This window comes from Penaeus vannamei, chromosome 12, assembly GCF_042767895.1.
Source record: "Penaeus vannamei isolate JL-2024 chromosome 12, ASM4276789v1, whole genome shotgun sequence".
Classification (NCBI taxonomy): Eukaryota; Metazoa; Arthropoda; class Malacostraca; order Decapoda; family Penaeidae; genus Penaeus; species Penaeus vannamei.
Genome location: NC_091560.1, coordinates 11273890 through 11293281, shown reverse-complemented (window position 1 = coordinate 11293281; position 19392 = coordinate 11273890). Strand labels below are relative to the sequence as shown.

The 19392-nt window shown below is 34.4% G+C and overlaps 2 protein-coding genes across 3 annotated transcripts; one reads left to right on the top strand and one right to left on the bottom strand.

Moving 5' to 3' along the window:
- Window positions 1–419: 419 nt before the first annotated feature.
- On the bottom strand, window positions 420–5792 carry Idh3a (isocitrate dehydrogenase [NAD] subunit alpha, mitochondrial). Its single transcript, XM_027359111.2, has 4 exons — window positions 5634–5792; window positions 2577–2705; window positions 2022–2422; window positions 420–1851 (listed from the first exon to the last, which is right to left on the bottom strand). The coding sequence occupies exons 1-4, from the start codon at window positions 5658–5660 to the stop codon at window positions 1326–1328; spliced, it is 1083 nt and encodes a 360-aa protein (XP_027214912.1). The 5' UTR covers window positions 5661–5792; the 3' UTR covers window positions 420–1325.
- A 229-nt stretch (window positions 5793–6021) lies between these two features.
- endos (endosulfine alpha) lies at window positions 6022–16727 on the top strand. 2 transcript variants are annotated; one of them, XM_027359112.2, is made up of 4 exons: window positions 6164–6375; window positions 8430–8447; window positions 13070–13192; window positions 13443–16727. In XM_027359112.2, the coding sequence occupies exons 1-4, from the start codon at window positions 6289–6291 to the stop codon at window positions 13614–13616; spliced, it is 402 nt and encodes a 133-aa protein (XP_027214913.2). In that variant the 5' UTR covers window positions 6164–6288; the 3' UTR covers window positions 13617–16727. The 2 variants fall into 2 exon arrangements, with proteins under 2 accessions (XP_027214914.2, XP_027214913.2); XM_027359113.2 differs by lacking the exon at window positions 8430–8447 and having other exon boundaries at window positions 6022–6375.
- The last annotated feature ends 2665 nt before the right edge of the window (window positions 16728–19392 follow it).

Sequence of the window (19392 nt, the reverse complement as noted above, 5' to 3'; positions counted from 1 at the left end):
AATCACCCTCATTTAATTTTTTGTAAAAAAAAATAAATAAATAAATAAAAATAAACAAAATTCAGAGTGACGGTCTCCTTAAGTGGAAGTACTCGACAGAAGGGATTGGAGAAGAGAAGGAAAAGGAAAGGGGGAGAGAGAGAGAAAAAAAATAAGTAAGATCAATTGAGCTGAGGTCTGAAGGCCAAGGCAGGGGAGATCCCCATCTCTGGGCCTCAGTCCGTCTCTTATCCCACCTTCACAAAAACAACAGGCATGGGATTTGGGGAAACACATGTAAAGTAAGTGAAATGTGTGACCACTTTTATGTGAATACTGTATATCTGGGATTTATTTAAAAATTATTTCCTTTTCATACCTTCATACAATTAATCTTTCGATCAGTCTCTCAAAGACGTTGAAAAAATAGTAAAAAGAAGTCATATTTAAAACTTTATTTCTGTACAGATCATATAGTATATACAAATAACAATAATTAGGTAGTCAATCTTACATGGAATTCACTGCCTTTCTGGTCCAATTTCGAATTAAATATTTTAAGGTACCTGCACTTATCTTTACATAAATACTTAACATTTATAATACATAAAAAAAACCTGATACTTTCTCATAAATGCATTATTATCTGTTGTGTACTGCCTCATAACATATCAAAGCAAGTAATTCATATGTATGTACATGGGTGTGTGTACACGTGTGTGCGTGTGCATGTGCATGTGCATGTACATTTGTGTGTGCATGTGTGTGCTTGTACATGTTACACGTATGCATGTAACATGTATGTATGTATGTCCAAAATGTTTATACATGTACATACATACATACATGCATACATATATATATGAAAATATATATGTAAATATATATGTAAATATATATAATATACATACATATTTATTCACACACATAGGTTCACATATATTTTAAAAAGATACAGATAGGACTGTTAAAATACATATAGATTAGGAAATGACATGTGAAGAAATTATTTGAAAATAAATATTTTATAAAACAATGTACCGGCAAAAACAAAATGGTCATGATTCTATCTAGTGTACAGACCCCTACTGAGATCACTTGCTTCATCAATACATGATAAGCTCCCTTTACTATAAAAAAGATAAACTAAAAGAAATTCACCACAAATGTAAGTTGCTACCTTAGACCTTCTAAGTTTACTGCAGTATACTCTACTTAATTCTCATACCTTCTACATATTTGATCTCTTAGAATTGTGTCATATTCCTTTTTTCCATAAACACTTCTTATCGTTTTATAATACTATCTATGCCAACTACTATAAATAACAATCCTAGTCCCCAGTTCTAACCACTCATTTCTTCAATCTTCCTACAGATCTCACCTGTAAACTCTGAACACTTGGCAGAACCACCTAAATCAGCTGTACGGAAATTGCCCTCCTTGATGGTTTCAAAACAGGCTTTCTCGATAACAGCAGCATGATTATGGAGTTCCATAAAGCGCAGCATCATTACAGCTGACAGCAGGAGGGCAGTAGGATTGGCCTTGTCTTGACCTGCAATATCAGGAGCAGTTCCGTGGACAGACTCGAATACAGCACCTCCCTCACCAATATTTCCTGAAGGAGTAAGACCGAGACCTCCAACTAGCCCAGCACAAAGATCTGATAAGATGTCACCATAGAGGTTTGGCATCACGAGGACATCATACTGTGAGGGATCTTGTACCATGTTAAGGCACACAGTATCTAAATACTTCTCTTCAAACCTGATGTCTGGATTCTTTTCAGCAGCTTCTCGGCAACATCGCAGGAAGAGGCCATCAGACATGCGCATGATGTTAGCCTTATGTACAGCTGTTACTTTTGATCTGCAAGAATTGACAAATTTGTTAATTGGCATGTCAACATAGTAAAAAGATGTTAAAAGTATGAATGTTAATTACAACTGTATAAACATCATAGAGCACTATCAACAAGCTTATAGCTATTGCATATGAAATCTGATAACAAAATCTTATAATTTTTTAATAATGCTAACCTGCCATTGTTGCGTGCATACTGGAAAGCATACTCTGCAACACGCCTGGATGCTGGTTCTGTGATGAGCTTGATGCTTTGAACGACACCATCAACAATCTCATGTTCAATTCCAGAATATTCTCCTTCTGTGTTCTCACGGATTGTCACCACATCCACATCTTTATAGAGAGTCTCATATCCCTCCATACTTCTGCAAGGACGTACATTTGCGTAAAGACTAAACTCCTTACGGATGGCAAGATTGAGAGAACGATGACCTTTGCCAACTGGTGTCATGAGGGGTCCCTTCAGTCCAATTCCATTTCTGTTCACAGACTCAATGGCAGCTGGTGGGATGCCGAATTTGCCATCTGGGCCCTTTACTGGTGTCACATCAACCTCCTCCCATGTAATGGGAACCTACAAGTACAAGAAAAAGTGAAACAACTGCATACATTGACAGCATTTACACAGTCTATGAGAATTATACTATGTAATAAATATCATGGACACTTATCTACAAATAAAATGTGAGAAAATATATTAATATGGGATTATATGTAGAGAACTTTACATTTGCAGTTGTAAATATCTGCTGAACTGCAGCAGAGATTTCTGGTCCAATACCATCTCCTGGGATTAGGGTAACTGTCCGGACATCACTACTGAACTGGCGACTTCCAGCTGAGCGAAAATAGTTAAGCTGTAAAAAAAAAAAAAAAAAAAATTATTAACCAAAGCATATACTGAGAACACCAAAACCGTAAAACATAACGATATCATGAAGTATTCCTAGAGAATCTTTATTTATGAGTAACTTTTTATCTATTTGTTTTGAATGTTTTGATATTTGCCCTACAGAATGTTAGTCATTTTCACAAAAAGGAGATAAAAACCCAAAATCATGAAATTCTAAATCCCTAAATCTTCCTCTAAGAGCTTAGTATTTTCATATGAATACACCATGTGGAATGACCAAAATATCTATTTTAGGGTCAGAGAAAATACCCATATATCATTATTACAAAAATTCCACAATCCAAAAGATTAATCCTCTTGCATTTTGATATTTTTCTAAGGATTTTGGTATTTCTATTGTTTTAAATCCAATAAACACTGTGGGAGAGGAGCCATCAAAATTTTCATCAACTTCCCAAAATTTATCACCAATTATTGGATTTGCCTAAATGCAAAAAACAATTTAATTTTATAATACCATTTTTTTAATCAAAATGTGACAATTAAAATCTACAAATAATAATAAAAATAAAATAAATAAATGAATAAAATTGTTGTTGATCTGAGTGAGAGATCATAAAAAAATTAAATTAGCACCTTCACTATTATTTGTTTATATGCAAATTCCTGTGAACCCTTATTTTCTGTCTGTATTCAAGAAAAGCATAGACCAGAAAAGCTGAAATATTAAACTATGGGTACCGACTGAGGGAGTAGGAGTTGCCCTTGTTATGGCACTTTAATACTAGACATAATTCATGTGGGTAACTGTTTAGATGTACACATATTCAAAAATAGCTATACCTCATTTTTCATATCTTGACTTATACTGGCAAAAAATTGAAGGAAGGTCTCCTTAAAGAATATCACCATGTCATTAACAAATCTTAAGTGAATTTAAAAAGAAGAATTCACGCTTTACTAATGCGAAGTAATGGGTGTCCATTAATAAGAAATTGATAAAAGGAGTTATAAATGACAGTTCTATTCAGGTTTGTTGAAAGACTTGACAACCGGTTTGGAATCTCACTTTCAGCTCTGAGGAATAAATGAGAGTTATTTAAGAGAAGTGAACTTGCACAACTACCATTTCTATATGCAACATTAACCCCAAATAGGATAAGACAATTTGAAGCTGATATTCGTATAGGGGACAAAAAGTTGCAGTCATCAGTACAAGAAATATGCAGACAGGAAAAATAATACAATAATAAAGGAAAAAGATCCAAGAAAATGCCACAAACAGTAAGTTTACTGGTGCACCTGAATTTCATCTCTTACTATGCATACCAAGGTGAAAACAGTTTCCCTGAGAGTGTCCGGGGCAGAGCCTCACATCAACTTTCCCCACAGGCAGTGCACGAAGGGCATGCTAAGTCACGTGAACTTAGATTATTAGATTTTGTGACATGGAATTTACGAAAATCTCTGGTGAGTACATCTGTACTTTAAAGAATTAACAATTTTGTGAAACAATAATTGATATTACAACCATATACTTTATGCTACCAAGGTAACCATTCATTACTAACTCCAATAAATGAGGAAATATGGGAATTAGTATCGCATTTGCAACAGTTTGGTGTAATAGTGCTAACATTGAGACAATTGTATTTAAAGTGTCTGCATCCCTATTATTCCAGCCAACAAGTTTGGTGGCACTCCTAGGAATCCATGAATATTGCTTAATGAAACAAACTTTCAAAACATGATTATTCATTCCTAAACCTGCACACAGTTGCCATATTGAGGTAAAGAATTATATCACACATGCACTGCCTTTTTAAGAGGATGACAATGATTGTTTGTGAATTTACACCTACATGCGGTGGTTAATCTTAAGAGTCTGGACCCACTTTGCAAGGGCAAATGGAAAATCGTACTCTTGGAGAGAAAAAAAGTGGTAGCTATAGGTAAACAAATTATAGAAAATAATTTTAAGCTACATCCTGGAAAGCCCAGAGATACCAGAGGAAAAAGAATGGTCCGAGTAGTATTATTGCTGGCTCCCCTCAGCCCCCAGATTTTGCACCAAAGTGACACGATTCTATCCAGATAGCCACGATTATGACCGGACCTATGTGTACACAAGACCAGTTGAACCACGCTTTTAAGTTTACAAAAGAACTACACCTGTCTGAGACAAAGTCCCCAGCTTGAAGAAACAGATGAATGAACCCCATGTTAAACACTCAACTACCACAAAGACTGCTATGTGAACTAAAGCTATATGCAAACCTTAGACCCCCTACTAATCACAATCAATCTATTCTAAAAATCTACTAAATGCTACCATGGTGAGTTATAAAAATTAGGGAACCTGTGACTATAAAGTGCTCTCTCTTCACCTATGGAGAGGAAGGCCTAATAACTATAAATAGCAGCAAGACATATACCAACAAATAACAAAGGGATTTCATAACGGGAAGCACATACGAAGCAGAGGGGGGGGGGGGTGAGAATAAAAGCCAGGCAGGGTAATTAGGAAGGATAATTACCTTGCCAAATTTACCAAATAGGTATGTGCTCTTGATGCCAACTTTTACTTTTTAAAGGGATTGCAACTCGGAGACCGATACATCAATCATTACTGGATATTCTTTTACCTCGTCTTCAATCCTATAATTTACAATTTATCATAAATGATACAAGACCATATGGTAATTTAGAGATTATAAGCCTGTATCTCTCTTAATTCACGAAACGGGAAAATGATACACCCGGTGCGGCGACCCATTATGTGCAAGGTGACCTTCCCTACGAACCCCTATATCGTTTTCTTTTAAATAAGGTTATGTTTCAAAGACTGGTAAACTGAAAGATTTACTTCATATTGAGAAGGTCACGACCACACACAGAGTACACATGAAAACATAAGAATGGGTGTTCTTACCAGAGATTTTGTCACCCGTGCTGCCATGATGCCGGCCAATCTCCTACTGGCAGATGATTCCGAATCCTTTCAAAATTGTTGTAGGATTTCTCGGATTTATGAACCTTCATGAAATCTTGAATAAAAACCCTTAATCAAGATATGGTAATTATGTGTTATGGCAGGTTTACAAGAGCAAATATGAAATAGGGAATTTGTGAGAACATATATGTATATATATATTTGTAATTCTCCAATTCATTCAAGGTTATTCGGTAATATTAATTGATTGGTATTGATTAGCTGTCATTCTGCTACATATTATGTATGAAAAATCCTTTCGTTTAAAAAAGAAATAAATTTAAGATTTTATCTACTCAATGGTTTCGGATACAGTCGTATTGATCAGCGGTTAAAGCAAATCCAAATTGATAAAAGAAAAAAATAAATTTATTTACATTCTAAATTAATATGTAAATGTCAAAAATAATTAATAAAGATAAAAAATGATTGAAAATATAAGAAACCAATACAAAAATAAATATTTTCCGAGGCATTTGCTGGCAGACGGTGTCAATCCACATCTGAGTGTAACCAAAAGTTTCACTCATATTCCCTTTGCAACGCCAATTTAACCGTCTCCTTCTCCCCCGATATCATATTTAGTTGACTGACGATGTCGGACACCGAGCAGAAAGCGGAGAGTGGAGCTCTTGAGAAAGTGGAAGAGCAGTCGCCCGAAGGAGGAGAGGAAAAGAAAGAGGTGAAGCGAAGAGAACCAATATGGATGCAAAAACAAAACGCTTATTGGCGTAAATATTTAGGGAGTTCGGGCCGTTTGTCAAAAATTGAATGGAGGTATTAATCAAAATTGCTGATTGATGGTGATAATGAACGGGTCTGAGCCTTTGCAGTGACGTTGAATAATTGACAACGGAAACTTAATGAAGAGAATCGCGTTGGTTCAGGGTTTTTGTTATTTTAAAAGCTTTGCATTATATTTATATACTTTTGGTCTGTACGGTTCATTTACTCGTATATTTAAGTGGAGCTTTGACAATATATGTAACTGTTCATTTCACATAGGGTATTTGTTAATGAGGGCGAAGCACAAAGTCCTAAAACTAGGGTATCATGGGAACCCTAAAACCCAAACCTAATCTTTTCTAGCTTCTATTTATTTTCTAGATAGGGGGGCAAACCACCCTGTACCCACCTTTAGGTAATTCTTCGCTGTACAGACGTGCTAACCAGAGACAAAGTCCCCAACTGGTCCCAAAATTCAATCAATTAAAAGCTAAGGTCACCCTAGTCTCCTCTGTCTCTAGACAGCTTCACCGAAGTCAGGTCAGCTGACCAATCAAAAGCTGTAGCTGGGAGCTACTGAGCGGACTCTTGCTGAGAGCGATGCTTTGCGTGATCTTTTACCTTCATTTTTGGCATTGTTGTTCATATCTGCAGATTATATCTTGTACCTATGAGTGTAGCTTTTTGTCCTCTACTAGAATATCATACTCAATTTGCCCGAACTTAGCGCGTCCTAACCAGGCAGATTAACCCCCCTTTATTAGTATTTCGTGCCAACTTATAGAAAATATACATTAAGAACTCTGGCTGTGTTGTAATGTTATGAACTTAGTCTCAGAGCGGTGATATGCAGCGAATGTTTACGTCATTTTGCGATAGATGTGAGGTTACTGTAACTGTGTAGTTTGACTATATTTCATATGCTCTGTAAGATGGTGGTGTCCAATTCACTCTATCTCTGTGTTACTCTTGGTAACAAATCACACACACAAATTCTCATTTCTACATACATGGTTGTGATTTGGAAATTTGGTAATTAAAAAAATAGCTCTTGGTATTTGTCAACGAGAGCAACAGACCCTCCAGAGACTAAGTCCTAAAATCAGGGTATCATGCAGATTCCTACCTTTAATTTATAAGCACTCATAGATTAAAGAAACTTAGAGAAAATTGACATTAAAAACTAGCTGTACGAGGGAGTTGTGGACTTCGTCTCTGAGCGGTGATATGCAGGGTATATTGTAGTCATTTCATGGTAAATATGAGGGTGCAGCAGCTGTACCTGTATTGTTTGACTTATTTCTTATGCACAATAAGATTGGTGTCCATTTACATTTTATTTCGGAGTTTTGCTCTTGGTAACATTAACTAATATATTTATTTCTGTTTTAACTAACAAGCTCACTATGGATATTTATACAGAATAAGACTACTTCAAGTGATACTGTAGCTTCTGCACTTCTAGCAAAGGTCGATAGATCTGACAAAATTGTGGGGACTGGTTCATTATTTAGCAGTTGCTAGGGAGGCGCCAGACTGATAACTTTGCTTCATGTGTGGAAGAAATTCCGTGGGCAGTTGACGTCCCAATGTGGGCAGCTTCTATATCATGTGTGCATCTTTCTGACATTTTGCATTGTAAGTAAGATAGGGAATGCAGTACATTTGTTAAGAAGGGTAACAAAGAAAAGAGGCACGGAGAAGAAAGTTCACTGATGTCTTGAAGCATCAAGCTAGCTTTTTATCTGACTAACTGTTAATTAGTTGATGTGAAGTTACAGATTTTTAGGATATTGGTAGAAGTTTGTGTTGTTTTGTCACTACACCATTTGCACAAATGTTTTCCAAGCTTACAAGCAGTCTTTTCAAAGTATGTGGCAGAATTTTGTTGGCCTTTGCCAAAAGTAAATGTACGGAAACCATAGACATTTCCAAGCAATAGGACTTTACATGTATGAATCTCTTTATTATATGCCTAATTCTTTATGATCATTACATTTCTTTTCTCAGTCTGTGCGCAGTCCTCTTGTAAGTTATTACCACAAGCTCTGTCATGGTAGGATATTAGTGGTTGACCATTGCCAGACCACAAAGCATGGAGCCCATGTACTCCTTTGAGACATAGACCTGCTGATAAGTATTTTGTGGAGTTGGTTTTACTTAGTGCAGTTAGCTTTTATACCTAAGTGTTTTATGATTGTTTCTTATAACTCTGCTTCTTTTTTCATAGTGTGTGCTCTTATTCTGGATAATAAACCATTACAATTTGCTTTATTTGATTTTGGTTTCTATCAACTCTTGTGTTGGTATCATTTCTAAAACTTCGCTTTCAAACTTGAACATTCCATTGGGTTAGAAATGCTTATGAAAGGATTGGTAAAGTAACTGATACTAACACACTAGTAGGTTTGTTATTAGACTGCATGCAGCCTCCATGGTCTCAGTGCCTTTTGGCTCTCTGGTAAATGCCAACACACTACTTAAGGTATTTTTTCAGAGTACCTTCACATAACTGATAGCAACAATTTTTGTATCAGTGGATTCCTCTTACTCTCTACTATCCAAATATATCAGAATAATCTGCGGCCCCAATAGCAGGGGAGGGCATGAAAGAAATGAGGGAAATTGTGGATTAAGATATGAATGATATGCAGAGTATGATTCTTTATCTTGATGACCCCCCCCCCCCCCCTTATTGCCTGGGGCCCCAAGTAGTTACAATTAATTCACTAGAATGAAGTTTTATCATTATGATATAGATGATAAGTGCTATCACATTCATACTCAATCAGATGTTGTAAGAAAGAAACTACAAGTGTCACATAGGTGTTAATGCTGGTAACTGATTATATAATCGGACTTTACCAATTAAATTATCTTGTCAAAGAGGGTAGGCCTATATGTATAAAGATTAGGAAATTGTGTTTATTTTTTGCTGATTTGCTTGGATTTGATAAAAATCTTGACCGTATGTTCATATTGTTCACTATTTCAATTTTTGCCAAAACAATTGTTTATTCTGTAGATCTCATAACAGTTGGGTTGTTACTAGTGGCCTTGTTCACCATCTTGTATTTTAGATTTAAATATTTAGATAATGTATCAGATTGAATGGAAAAGGTTCTGTAATTACTGATCCAATCAAAGCCAGTGGAGACTAATGAATTTGTCATGTTGAGCAGTGTAGTGCTAAAATGTTAATGAGCATTATAATGGAATTTTCAGATGATTTGAAATTTACATTGATTTAAGTGATTGTAAAGAGGTTGCTTACAAATATATAAACAAAATAGGTAGATGGCATGTGAAGGGAAATCATATTCAATGAAGTATTGATGTCAGGTAGTGAATACATGCCATGAATATGAATTTGTATCCTATTAAAACTTGTAAGGGGAGAGTATGAGAGAAAGCTGAGGAATGATACAAATGATACTGGATTGGTATTGAATGTGTAACATATCTTTTTATTTTATTATATATATTCTTTATGTAAACATTACATGAAAAGTTCTATAAATACATTTGAAATTAAAAATACATTGCAGTGTAGTCTCTACTCTTTCCAGGTCACTACATAGTGTTGCCATTGTGTCAACTGCTACTTTCAACTTATGTATTCAAAGCACATTCTTATGAATAGAACATGCATTTCATTAAAAAGAAATAAAAAGTGGTCCTGTATATGGGCAAGTCTCGCCATAAGCGTGGCTATCTGGGCCAAATTGCGTCACTTTGGTGCAAAATCTGGGGTCTGTGAGGGGTGCCAGTGATAACATAACTGAGGGCGTTCTTTTCCTCTAGTGTGTCAGGGCTTCCTAAGGTGCAATTTAAGATTGTCTGTAATTCACTTAAAGAAATTATCAATATCTATAGTCGTCATCACAAGTGATATTAGAGATTTTATATAAAATATTTAGAGTTGATAATCACAAAATTCATTTTTTATTACCAAAAATATATCAACAAGAAATGAAACAGAGGATTTACACTCTCGTCAACAGCCTGTTAGACTAGCATTTATTATTTTGAATCTGTAAATTGGCTTCGGTGCTTCTTTCAAAAAATATACGCCATATAATTATGGTGAAACGGGGAATAAGTCCATGTTGCTCAAATGAGAAGTATTATACACGGTATTATTCAAGCAAGAGGCATGCGCAGTCTATTTCAGCAGTGCTTTTCACAGTTGAAACACTGAACTTGGTTGGGTACTCAGACAGAAGTCAGGTCTTAGACAAAGAGAAGGCTAGTTAATCTGTGCCTTTAGGCTAGAATGCACATAAAATGGCTGAAATTAGTCTAGTTGTCCATCCTTTCTTTTCTTTTGGTGTTGATTAGTCAATTTCTTATTTATTTATTTGTGAAAGGGGTTATTTTGTTCAAAATGAAAGTTGCTTTTACTTTTTAGTATTGCCTGCTTTTGTGTTTTTTGCTTCTTATCTAACTTTTGGCTCACAGCCAGTGAATATTTATTTAATCAGGAACTTGTTTAGAATACAGATTAGATATTTCATATATAATCCTTGATAAGTAGTATACCTACTTTGTAGTTAATTCCATTTGACTTACTGTATAGTGAAAGGTGTTACAAATATTTAGAGGGAAAATTTTCTTTGTATGTAATTCTGTTTTTAATGCATTAATTAGTCTTTTGATCACATGTTCACAAATGCTCTGTAGTAGACTTAAGTGTATCCCATTGGTAGCTTAGAAAATAGGTATGTAAATAAAAATGATAATGATAAATAAAAATGACAATAAATGCTTGTAAAGAAGCTCAGTAAATGCTTGTAAGGAAGCTCAGAAATAATGTGGTAAGCTGCTTCTGTTTTTAACATTGAAGTGTTTGAGACTCATTTTATTTTTTTTATTTATATTTATCAAATTTAATATGGTTAGTTTTAGGAACAGTTCTTGAAAGGTTTGCACACTTTTGTTGTGGGGGGGCTCACCCACACCTTGGACCTCAGCCCTTGCCTCAACTAATTTTGCATGGTCTATCTTTTTCCTTTTCTTCTTCAACCTCTTTTTCTATCCACTTCTTAAGGTGTGAAAATTGTGCTGAAAGGATAAAAGTTATGACTCACTCTAGCAAGTTAGTGGGTAGGCTGGCTGTACACAGCCCATGCCCAGCCAGAAAAGCTAGACTATTATGTAATTATTATGTCACAGAAAATTCTGGCCCCAACATGATACGGTTAATTGCCTAGCACTTACCCCTTATTGGGTCTCGATGGAGTAGACCACTTCTTTTCCCTATTTATTTCAGGCGTACCATGGCCAATAAGGAAGATTTCTTCTTCTTCTTCTTCTTCTTCTTCGGGGCATTAAGGCTTGCCCCTTCATCAACTAGCCTATATAAATTTAACTTCCCTGGTTTTCTAATCCCTGCCTCACCTTTGGCCTCGGCTCCGACCACTGATACAAATACTCCCTCCTTGAGTCTTCTTCATTGTCTACCTAATCCTCCTCATTACTACTCTTCATCCATATTGTATCTTCCTGCCGTCCTTCTCATTCTACTGCTTTCACCTCTGCAAATCTTTTGAGTATTTTTTAACTAAGTGGGATTGATTCTTTGTGATATCCCCTACATCCATTTTCTCTGACAGCACCCTTCTCTTCCATCTATGTCTCCAAAAACAAGTAGACAAACTTTAAAAACCTATTCCTTCCAAACTATACTACTTTCTTAATATTTCTTTTGGAACTGTTTCCATTGCCTCAACTGTTTGCCCTGTCTATGACAAGGACTGGTCATACTGTGAAAATGACCAGCTCACGTGCCTTGTTGACTATGATGCAGTGGCAGTACAATGCTTCACTATTCCTCCCAGAGGCCAGCATAAGTCCAGCACCAATATTGCCAAGATTAGCTTCTGTAGATGTAACCTCCCTAATAAAGTTTATATTGGTGGAGTGTCCTACCATGTCTGGCCATATTGACCCCTTCCATGTCAATGTTGGTATTTTGGCCACCCAGCCAAACACTATCGCTTCACAGCCTGCTGCTTTCTATGTGCCTAACCTAGTCATGACCATTCAAATTGTTCTGCTCAGTAATGTACTTGTGCCAATTTTGTTGGATCCCATAATGTATTTTATAGGAGCTGCCCTGCCCACAACCTTAAATCCGAGATAGAGGTTCTCAGATTCAAACTAGGCCTCACACTATGTGGGGCCAGACAGGAAGCAAGCCAACAAGGTTTTTCTCTATACCTATTCCAAAACTGTCCTTCTCTTCCTTCCCCTTCCATCTTCGCAAGATGTCTCACCACATCCTCTCCTGACTGATCTTCATATGTTGATAATTTAGATCTATTCCAAATATGAAATACATTTACTTGGTCTATAAATCTCATACATATAAGTTGGTACTGTTGGCCTTAATCATTATCTTATATTGTAAATATTTTAACCAATGTAACCTTTAGATACTTCATACTCCAAACTCCATTCCTCAACCAGTTGACATCTGGATTGTGATGTTCTTCCTCATACCCTTCTTGGCTAGTATATCCATAGTTGCCCATTTCTTTGCCTATTTGTTGACCAAAGCCATTTACTGCGACTTCTGTCAGAGACTTCAGAGACTCGCCTTGATTCATTTTTGTCAATGAAGCCTTTAACACTGATTTTGTTTTCAGCCCCCCATGAGTGCAGCAAGCATCGAGGCTGCAGAAGAAGCAAAACTGCGATCAAAGTATCCCATTGTAGGCCGACCAATGGCAGGCCATTCAGCATTTCTTCAAAAGAGGCTGGCAAAGGGAGTAAGTGTTTAAGCATTTTTGGATCATCAACATTTTCTTTATTATCAAAATTTATTTTTAATTATACTAGCTATATTGAGAGGTTCCTGAAACTTGTTAAGAAAAAAAAAATGCAGTTTTATGGTATTAATAGTGATGGGTTTATTTGTATGGAAAGAGTTTAAATTTTCAGATATGAGAAGTTGATATATATCAGACATAAGCACTGACTGTAATACTACATATATACTTATACTTTTGTACTTTCTAGCAAAAATACTTCGATTCGGGAGATTACCAGATGGCTAAACAGAAGCCAGCAACCAAGTCACGAATGCCTCCACTCTTAGCACAGCCCACTGGAGAAGCCATCCCCACCCCAGAGTCTGTGCCTGTTCGCAAGACTTCTATCATCCAGCAGAGTAAACTGACCACTGCATCATAAGTCATGTGTGACTTAAAAAGAAATGTTTCTTAATTGTCTTTATTTTTTAGAATTTTTTGTTTTGCCCATTTACTACACTGTAGGTGTGGGAATATACTGATGAGCAGTCCCTGTAGGTTAAGAGCTTAATATAAGGTAATAGAGCCCAAAACATCTATTTAGGGCTTGATGCATGCATGATCCACAAGCAGTGAGGAAGATATCAGCTGTGATTTAAATCTTAGATGAAATAGTCATGCATTCTTTATTATTCCCAGTGATGCTATAGGAGGGACTGGTTGGCATTATTTCCCTCAAACCTGCAGGATTTTGTACCTCTCCAGTATGATGCAAGCTCCACATGTTTTGTGAAACTTGTTGCTAAATCATATCAAGGAGTTTGTTTAAATAAAGGGTTCCTTAATACTTGTAAAGGAGTAAAGTGAGAAAAGGTTATACTTATTTTCCATACCATATAGTGAATAATTTTTCTTTTATATTGAGATTGGGTCAGGTCACAAAAGAGAAGTGAAATGTGTTATGTTGACATTCAAGGTTTTAGTTCCATGTTTTTAAGTATCTGAGGTTCCCAAATGACATTATAAGGGCTTTAGCTGGATGGAGAATCCCTAACTTTAAGAGAATGTAAAACAGAATATAACTTTTCTAATAGCCATTTTTGTGCTGAAGAAACTGTTTGAAAAAGAAAGCTTTCCTACATAGTGTATACAAATACATAGTCATGTAACAAAATCAGAAGCTATGTGCCCATCTTTTACTCAACAATATTCAGGGACTGTTTAGGACTTGCATTCTGCTTTATTAGGAGGTGTTTTTTGTTTGCAAGCATTGTACCACCTCTTTGCTTAAGAACGATATCTTTTGGTCTTCGAGAAGTGTAGAAGTGCCATTCATTTTTTGCCTGATCCTTTTAAATAGCCAGTGAATGTAAATAGAAATATTTGATATTCCAAATAGGACCTTGTTGTATCTTCATGTTGTCTATGGACTTCACCAAAATCTGTCCTTCCACAGTAATTTAAATGTGTTGAAAAAAAAAAAGATGACATGAGAGGTGTGGATGCTAAGTTAATCAGTGTATGTAGGATTATCAAGGAGTTGCCAAAATGTATACCGAGCACTGGAGTTTTTTACCTTTGCGACCCTTTTCAAATAGTTTTGTAATTGCAAATTTCACTCCACAAAGTTTATTGTGTTGATGTTTTCCTCCTTTTTCTTTTTAAAACTTGGAAGTAGAAATACAACTTTTGAAAAGGGACAAATTGTAACTTAGAAGTTTGAGTATGTCTTTCATTTTAGGGGGGGGAAATATTTATTAAATAGATCTTCTAGCATCAGTGGTGATTGGGAGCAGGAACCATAGCAGAGTAGCCATTAGGTCAAGCTTGTGAGTGGATTTGCCAAACCTTCCAGTGACTTGCGCATAGCTCACACAACCTTATCTGGTCGTATCATTAGCTTCTGAATGCCAGTGTGATGCAGTTCTATATTTTTATCTAATATCTCATTGTAATTGTGCATAAGGGTTTTTTGTTAAGTGGGAAGTAACATAATATTATGGATGTAAATTTTCAAATGAAAACAAGCTTATATTTAATCTTTGTTTTCATGTCATTACATTATTTGCTTTGTTTTGCATGTTAAATTTTATCCATTTCTTTCCTGTCCTGTAAGACAAAGTCAGTAAAATAAACAAATATTTAGTAGAGATTTCTGCCACCCTTAAGCAAAGTTGAATGCTGATTTTGAAAAAGAATTTTTGGTTATCAACAAGAAAAATATTTGTATAAGGTATATACCATATAGCCAGTAAATTATCAATATTTATTCAGAAAATAATGGCATGTCCTCGTATTCATTAACTGTTGTTAGCAGTTATTACTGTAAACCTTAATTTCTTAACAAGATATTCTAAAAGTTTAAAGTATTGAACATTTTGGAATAGTTGTTTATGTATTAGCTAATAGTCAACTGGTCTAATACATTGATTTTGAAAAAAACATTAAATTCAGGATTTTTAAGAGAAAGCTGTTCCTAGATATGTATTATACAGCATGTTTGTGCAGGAAATTTGAACGTATATAGTAGTACTGTTGTCTTTTGCACAGATTGACCCCACATTTAAAGAAAGTTCTGTACTTATATTGTAAATATTGTTATGGAAAATCAGTTGACAGTTTTACAGAATGCAGTACATTGCTTCAGATATATTTGACTGCAGTAGAAAATCAGAAGAAAATGGATGCAGTTATATAGCCTTTTGGTTTAAAATACTTTTCTGAAAATGTTTTCTGAAGTTAATAAAATATCATACTAATCATTATTCAGTAATGCAAAATAAAGGAAAAGGTAGGATTGGTATCCCTAGATTATACCTGGAAGAAAGCATTGTTTGATAAACTGAGAATGTGAGGAAATTTACAAAAAATGGGAACATTTTAAATTTAAAGAAATGTTCTGCAAATACATACCTTTATACTTAAAAATATTAGGTGTAGTAAACATCTTTCTATTACATCTAAGAAATGTCCCCATGTATCTTAACGCAAACTATCTTTACACTGTTAAAAAAATTAAAAAGTATTACATAAGTCCCTCCTCCCAAAAAAACAAGAATTTGTATATAAATGCCCTAATAATTTAAACCGATGATTGTTTTTTTCTGTTCACAGTAGGATTGTATTTTTTAAATCCATATTTACTTCCAGTTTATCAGCAAAACCTATTTTATGAGGGGCATGCAGCTGACTTATGTAATGAATACACATTTCCTAATACATATGTATCCTCTCCATTTATGAACAATCCTCATACTGAATTTATCTCTTACCATCAAGCTGTTTTCAAGCAGTTACATATGGCAATTATATATGAAAGTCAGTCATTTTCATTCACTACATAAGCATTGTTAAAATTTAATGTTGTAGGTAACACAAACACATACATGTATATTCTGGGGAAGAAAGTGATAGTTAGATATTTTTTTACAGATATCATTATCCAGTGGTATTAGTATGTGATTAAACAGGATTTAAATATATTAATAAGCTATGGTATATGGATGCTAACAATGTTGATTTGATGAATACACATTAATGGATATAACAAGAATAGAATTTTATTAACCTAAGAGTATTGTGAAAATGTGTTAGTGTTAGTCTATGGGTCGACTTGTATTCTAAAATTCAGAGATCTCGATCAGATTTCACCATAGTCAGACAGTTACACATTTATGTGAATGCAAAATAACAGCAAATTGAAAGTCCTGATACAAAGTTTATTATTATTAAACTTAAAGTCTAGATTTATATCAACAACAACATATATAATAACCCTTCCAGCTCTCACGTGTATTCCCATATACCCATATATGTATACATACATGTATGTGTGTTGTTTTATATATGTATATGTATAAATCATGTATATATGTATATGTGTATATGCATATGTATATGTGTATATGCATATGCATATGTATATGTGTATATGCATATGCATATGTGTATATGCATATGTATATGTGTATATGCATATGCATATGTGTATATGCATATGCATATGTGTATATGCATATGCATATGTGTATATGCATATGCATATGTATATGCATATGCGTATGTGTATATGCATATGCGTATGTGCATATGCATATGCGTATGTGGATATGCATATGCGTATGTGCATATGCATATGCGTATGTGTATATGCATATGCGTATGTGCATATGCATATGCGTATGTGTATATGCATATGCGTATGTGCATATGCATATGCGTATGTGCATATGCATATGCGTATGTGCATATGCATATGCGTATGTACATATGCATATGCGTATGTGCATATGCATATGCGTATGTGCATATGCATATCCGTATGTGCATATGCATATGCGTATGTGCATATGCATATGCGTATGTGCATATGCATATGCGTATGTGTTTATACATATGCGTATGTGTTTATGCATATGCGTATGTGCATATGCATATGCGTATGTGTATATGCATATGCGTATGTGCATATGCATATGCGTATGTGCATATGCATATGCGTATGTGTATATGCATATGCGTATGTGCATATGCATATGCATATGTGTATATGCATATGCATATGTGCATATGCATATGCGTATGTGCATATGCATATGCGTATGTGTATATGCATATGCGTATATGCATATGCATATGCGTATGTGTATATGCATATGCGTATGTGTATATGCATATGCGTATGTGTATATGCATATGCGTATGTGTATATGCATATGCGTATGTGTATATGCATATGCGTATGTGTATATGCATATGCGTATGTGTATATGCATATGCGTATGTGCATATGCATATGCGTATGTGCATATGCATATGCGTATGTGCATATGCATATGCGTATGTGCATATGCATATGCGTATGTGCATATGCATATGCGTATGTGCATATGCATATGCGTATGTGCATATGCATATGCGTATGTGCATATGCATATGCGTATGTGTATATGCATATGCGTATGTGTATATGCATATGCGTATGTGTATATGCATATGCGTATGTGTATATGCATATGCGTATGTGTATATGCATATGCATATGTGTATATGTATATGTATATGCATATGTATATATGTATATGCATATGTATATATATTATATATGTGTGTATGTATATATATATATATATATATATATATATATATATATATATATATATATATATATATATATATATATATATATATATATATATATATATATATAGATATATATATATATATATATATATATATATATATATATATATATATATATATATATATATATTATAAATCGCCAATCATTTGCTTGTTCTCTTGGAGGTCTTAGAAGACTGAGGTCCAATGTAGGGGATCACCCCCACCATAGACCTCAGCCCTCGCCTCAACTAATGTTACATGGTCTTTTCTTCTCCCCCTTCCCTTTTCCTTCTCTTCTTCATCCCCTTCTTCTGCCCGCTTCTTAAGGTGTGGGAGCCGTGCTGAAGAGATGAAAGGCTGGCTTTGTGTCAGTCCTGAACGACCTTCGTAGTCCGTTTGTTATTCGCTTTTTATCCTTTTCACTACCATACTACAACATTTGACATCTAATATATTTTGTTAAAATCGTTAACCAGTTTTTAACCTTCTCGCCATGCATTTGTTTTGACTATTAAACCATTCTGGGAATCCATAAACATCGCCTTATGAACCAAATAATTTCCTTGCCCGAGGGCTTACACGAAGCCTCGGCACACCCCTTCTTTCGAAAACCTTAGGTATTTACGCGGCAGAAAAAAAAAAAAAAAAAAAAAAAAAAAAAAAAAATATATATATATATATATACATATATATATATATATATATATATATATATATATATATATATATATATATATATATATATATATATATATATATATATATATATATATATATATATATATATATATATATATATATATATATATATATATATATATATATATATACATATATATATATGATTTATATATATTATATATATATATATATAAATATATATATATATATATATATATATATATATATATATATATATATATATATATATATATATATATATATATATATATATATACAGTGATGGGCCATCGAAACACAAAATTGCCTGAAGTGATATCGATACACTGAAAGAGGGATGGAGGGAGTCAGAGAGAGAGAGAGAAAAGGAGGAAGGGATGTTAGATATATATCTTTCCGGAAAGTTTAATTAG

Coding starts and splice junctions, on each gene's coding strand:
- Idh3a (XM_027359111.2), bottom strand. CDS start 5,660: ATGGCAGCACGGGTGACAAAATCTCTG. Junction 2,423..2,576: donor AGATATTTACAACTGCAAAT/GTAAAGTTCTCT, acceptor TTGTACTTGTAG/GTTCCCATTACATGGGAGGA. Junction 1,852..2,021: donor TATGCACGCAACAATGGCAG/GTTAGCATTATT, acceptor CAATTCTTGCAG/ATCAAAAGTAACAGCTGTAC.
- endos (XM_027359112.2), top strand. CDS start 6,289: ATGTCGGACACCGAGCAGAAAGCGGAGAGTGGAGCTCTTGAGAAAGTG. Junction 13,193..13,442: donor AAAAGAGGCTGGCAAAGGGA/GTAAGTGTTTAA, acceptor TGTACTTTCTAG/CAAAAATACTTCGATTCGGG.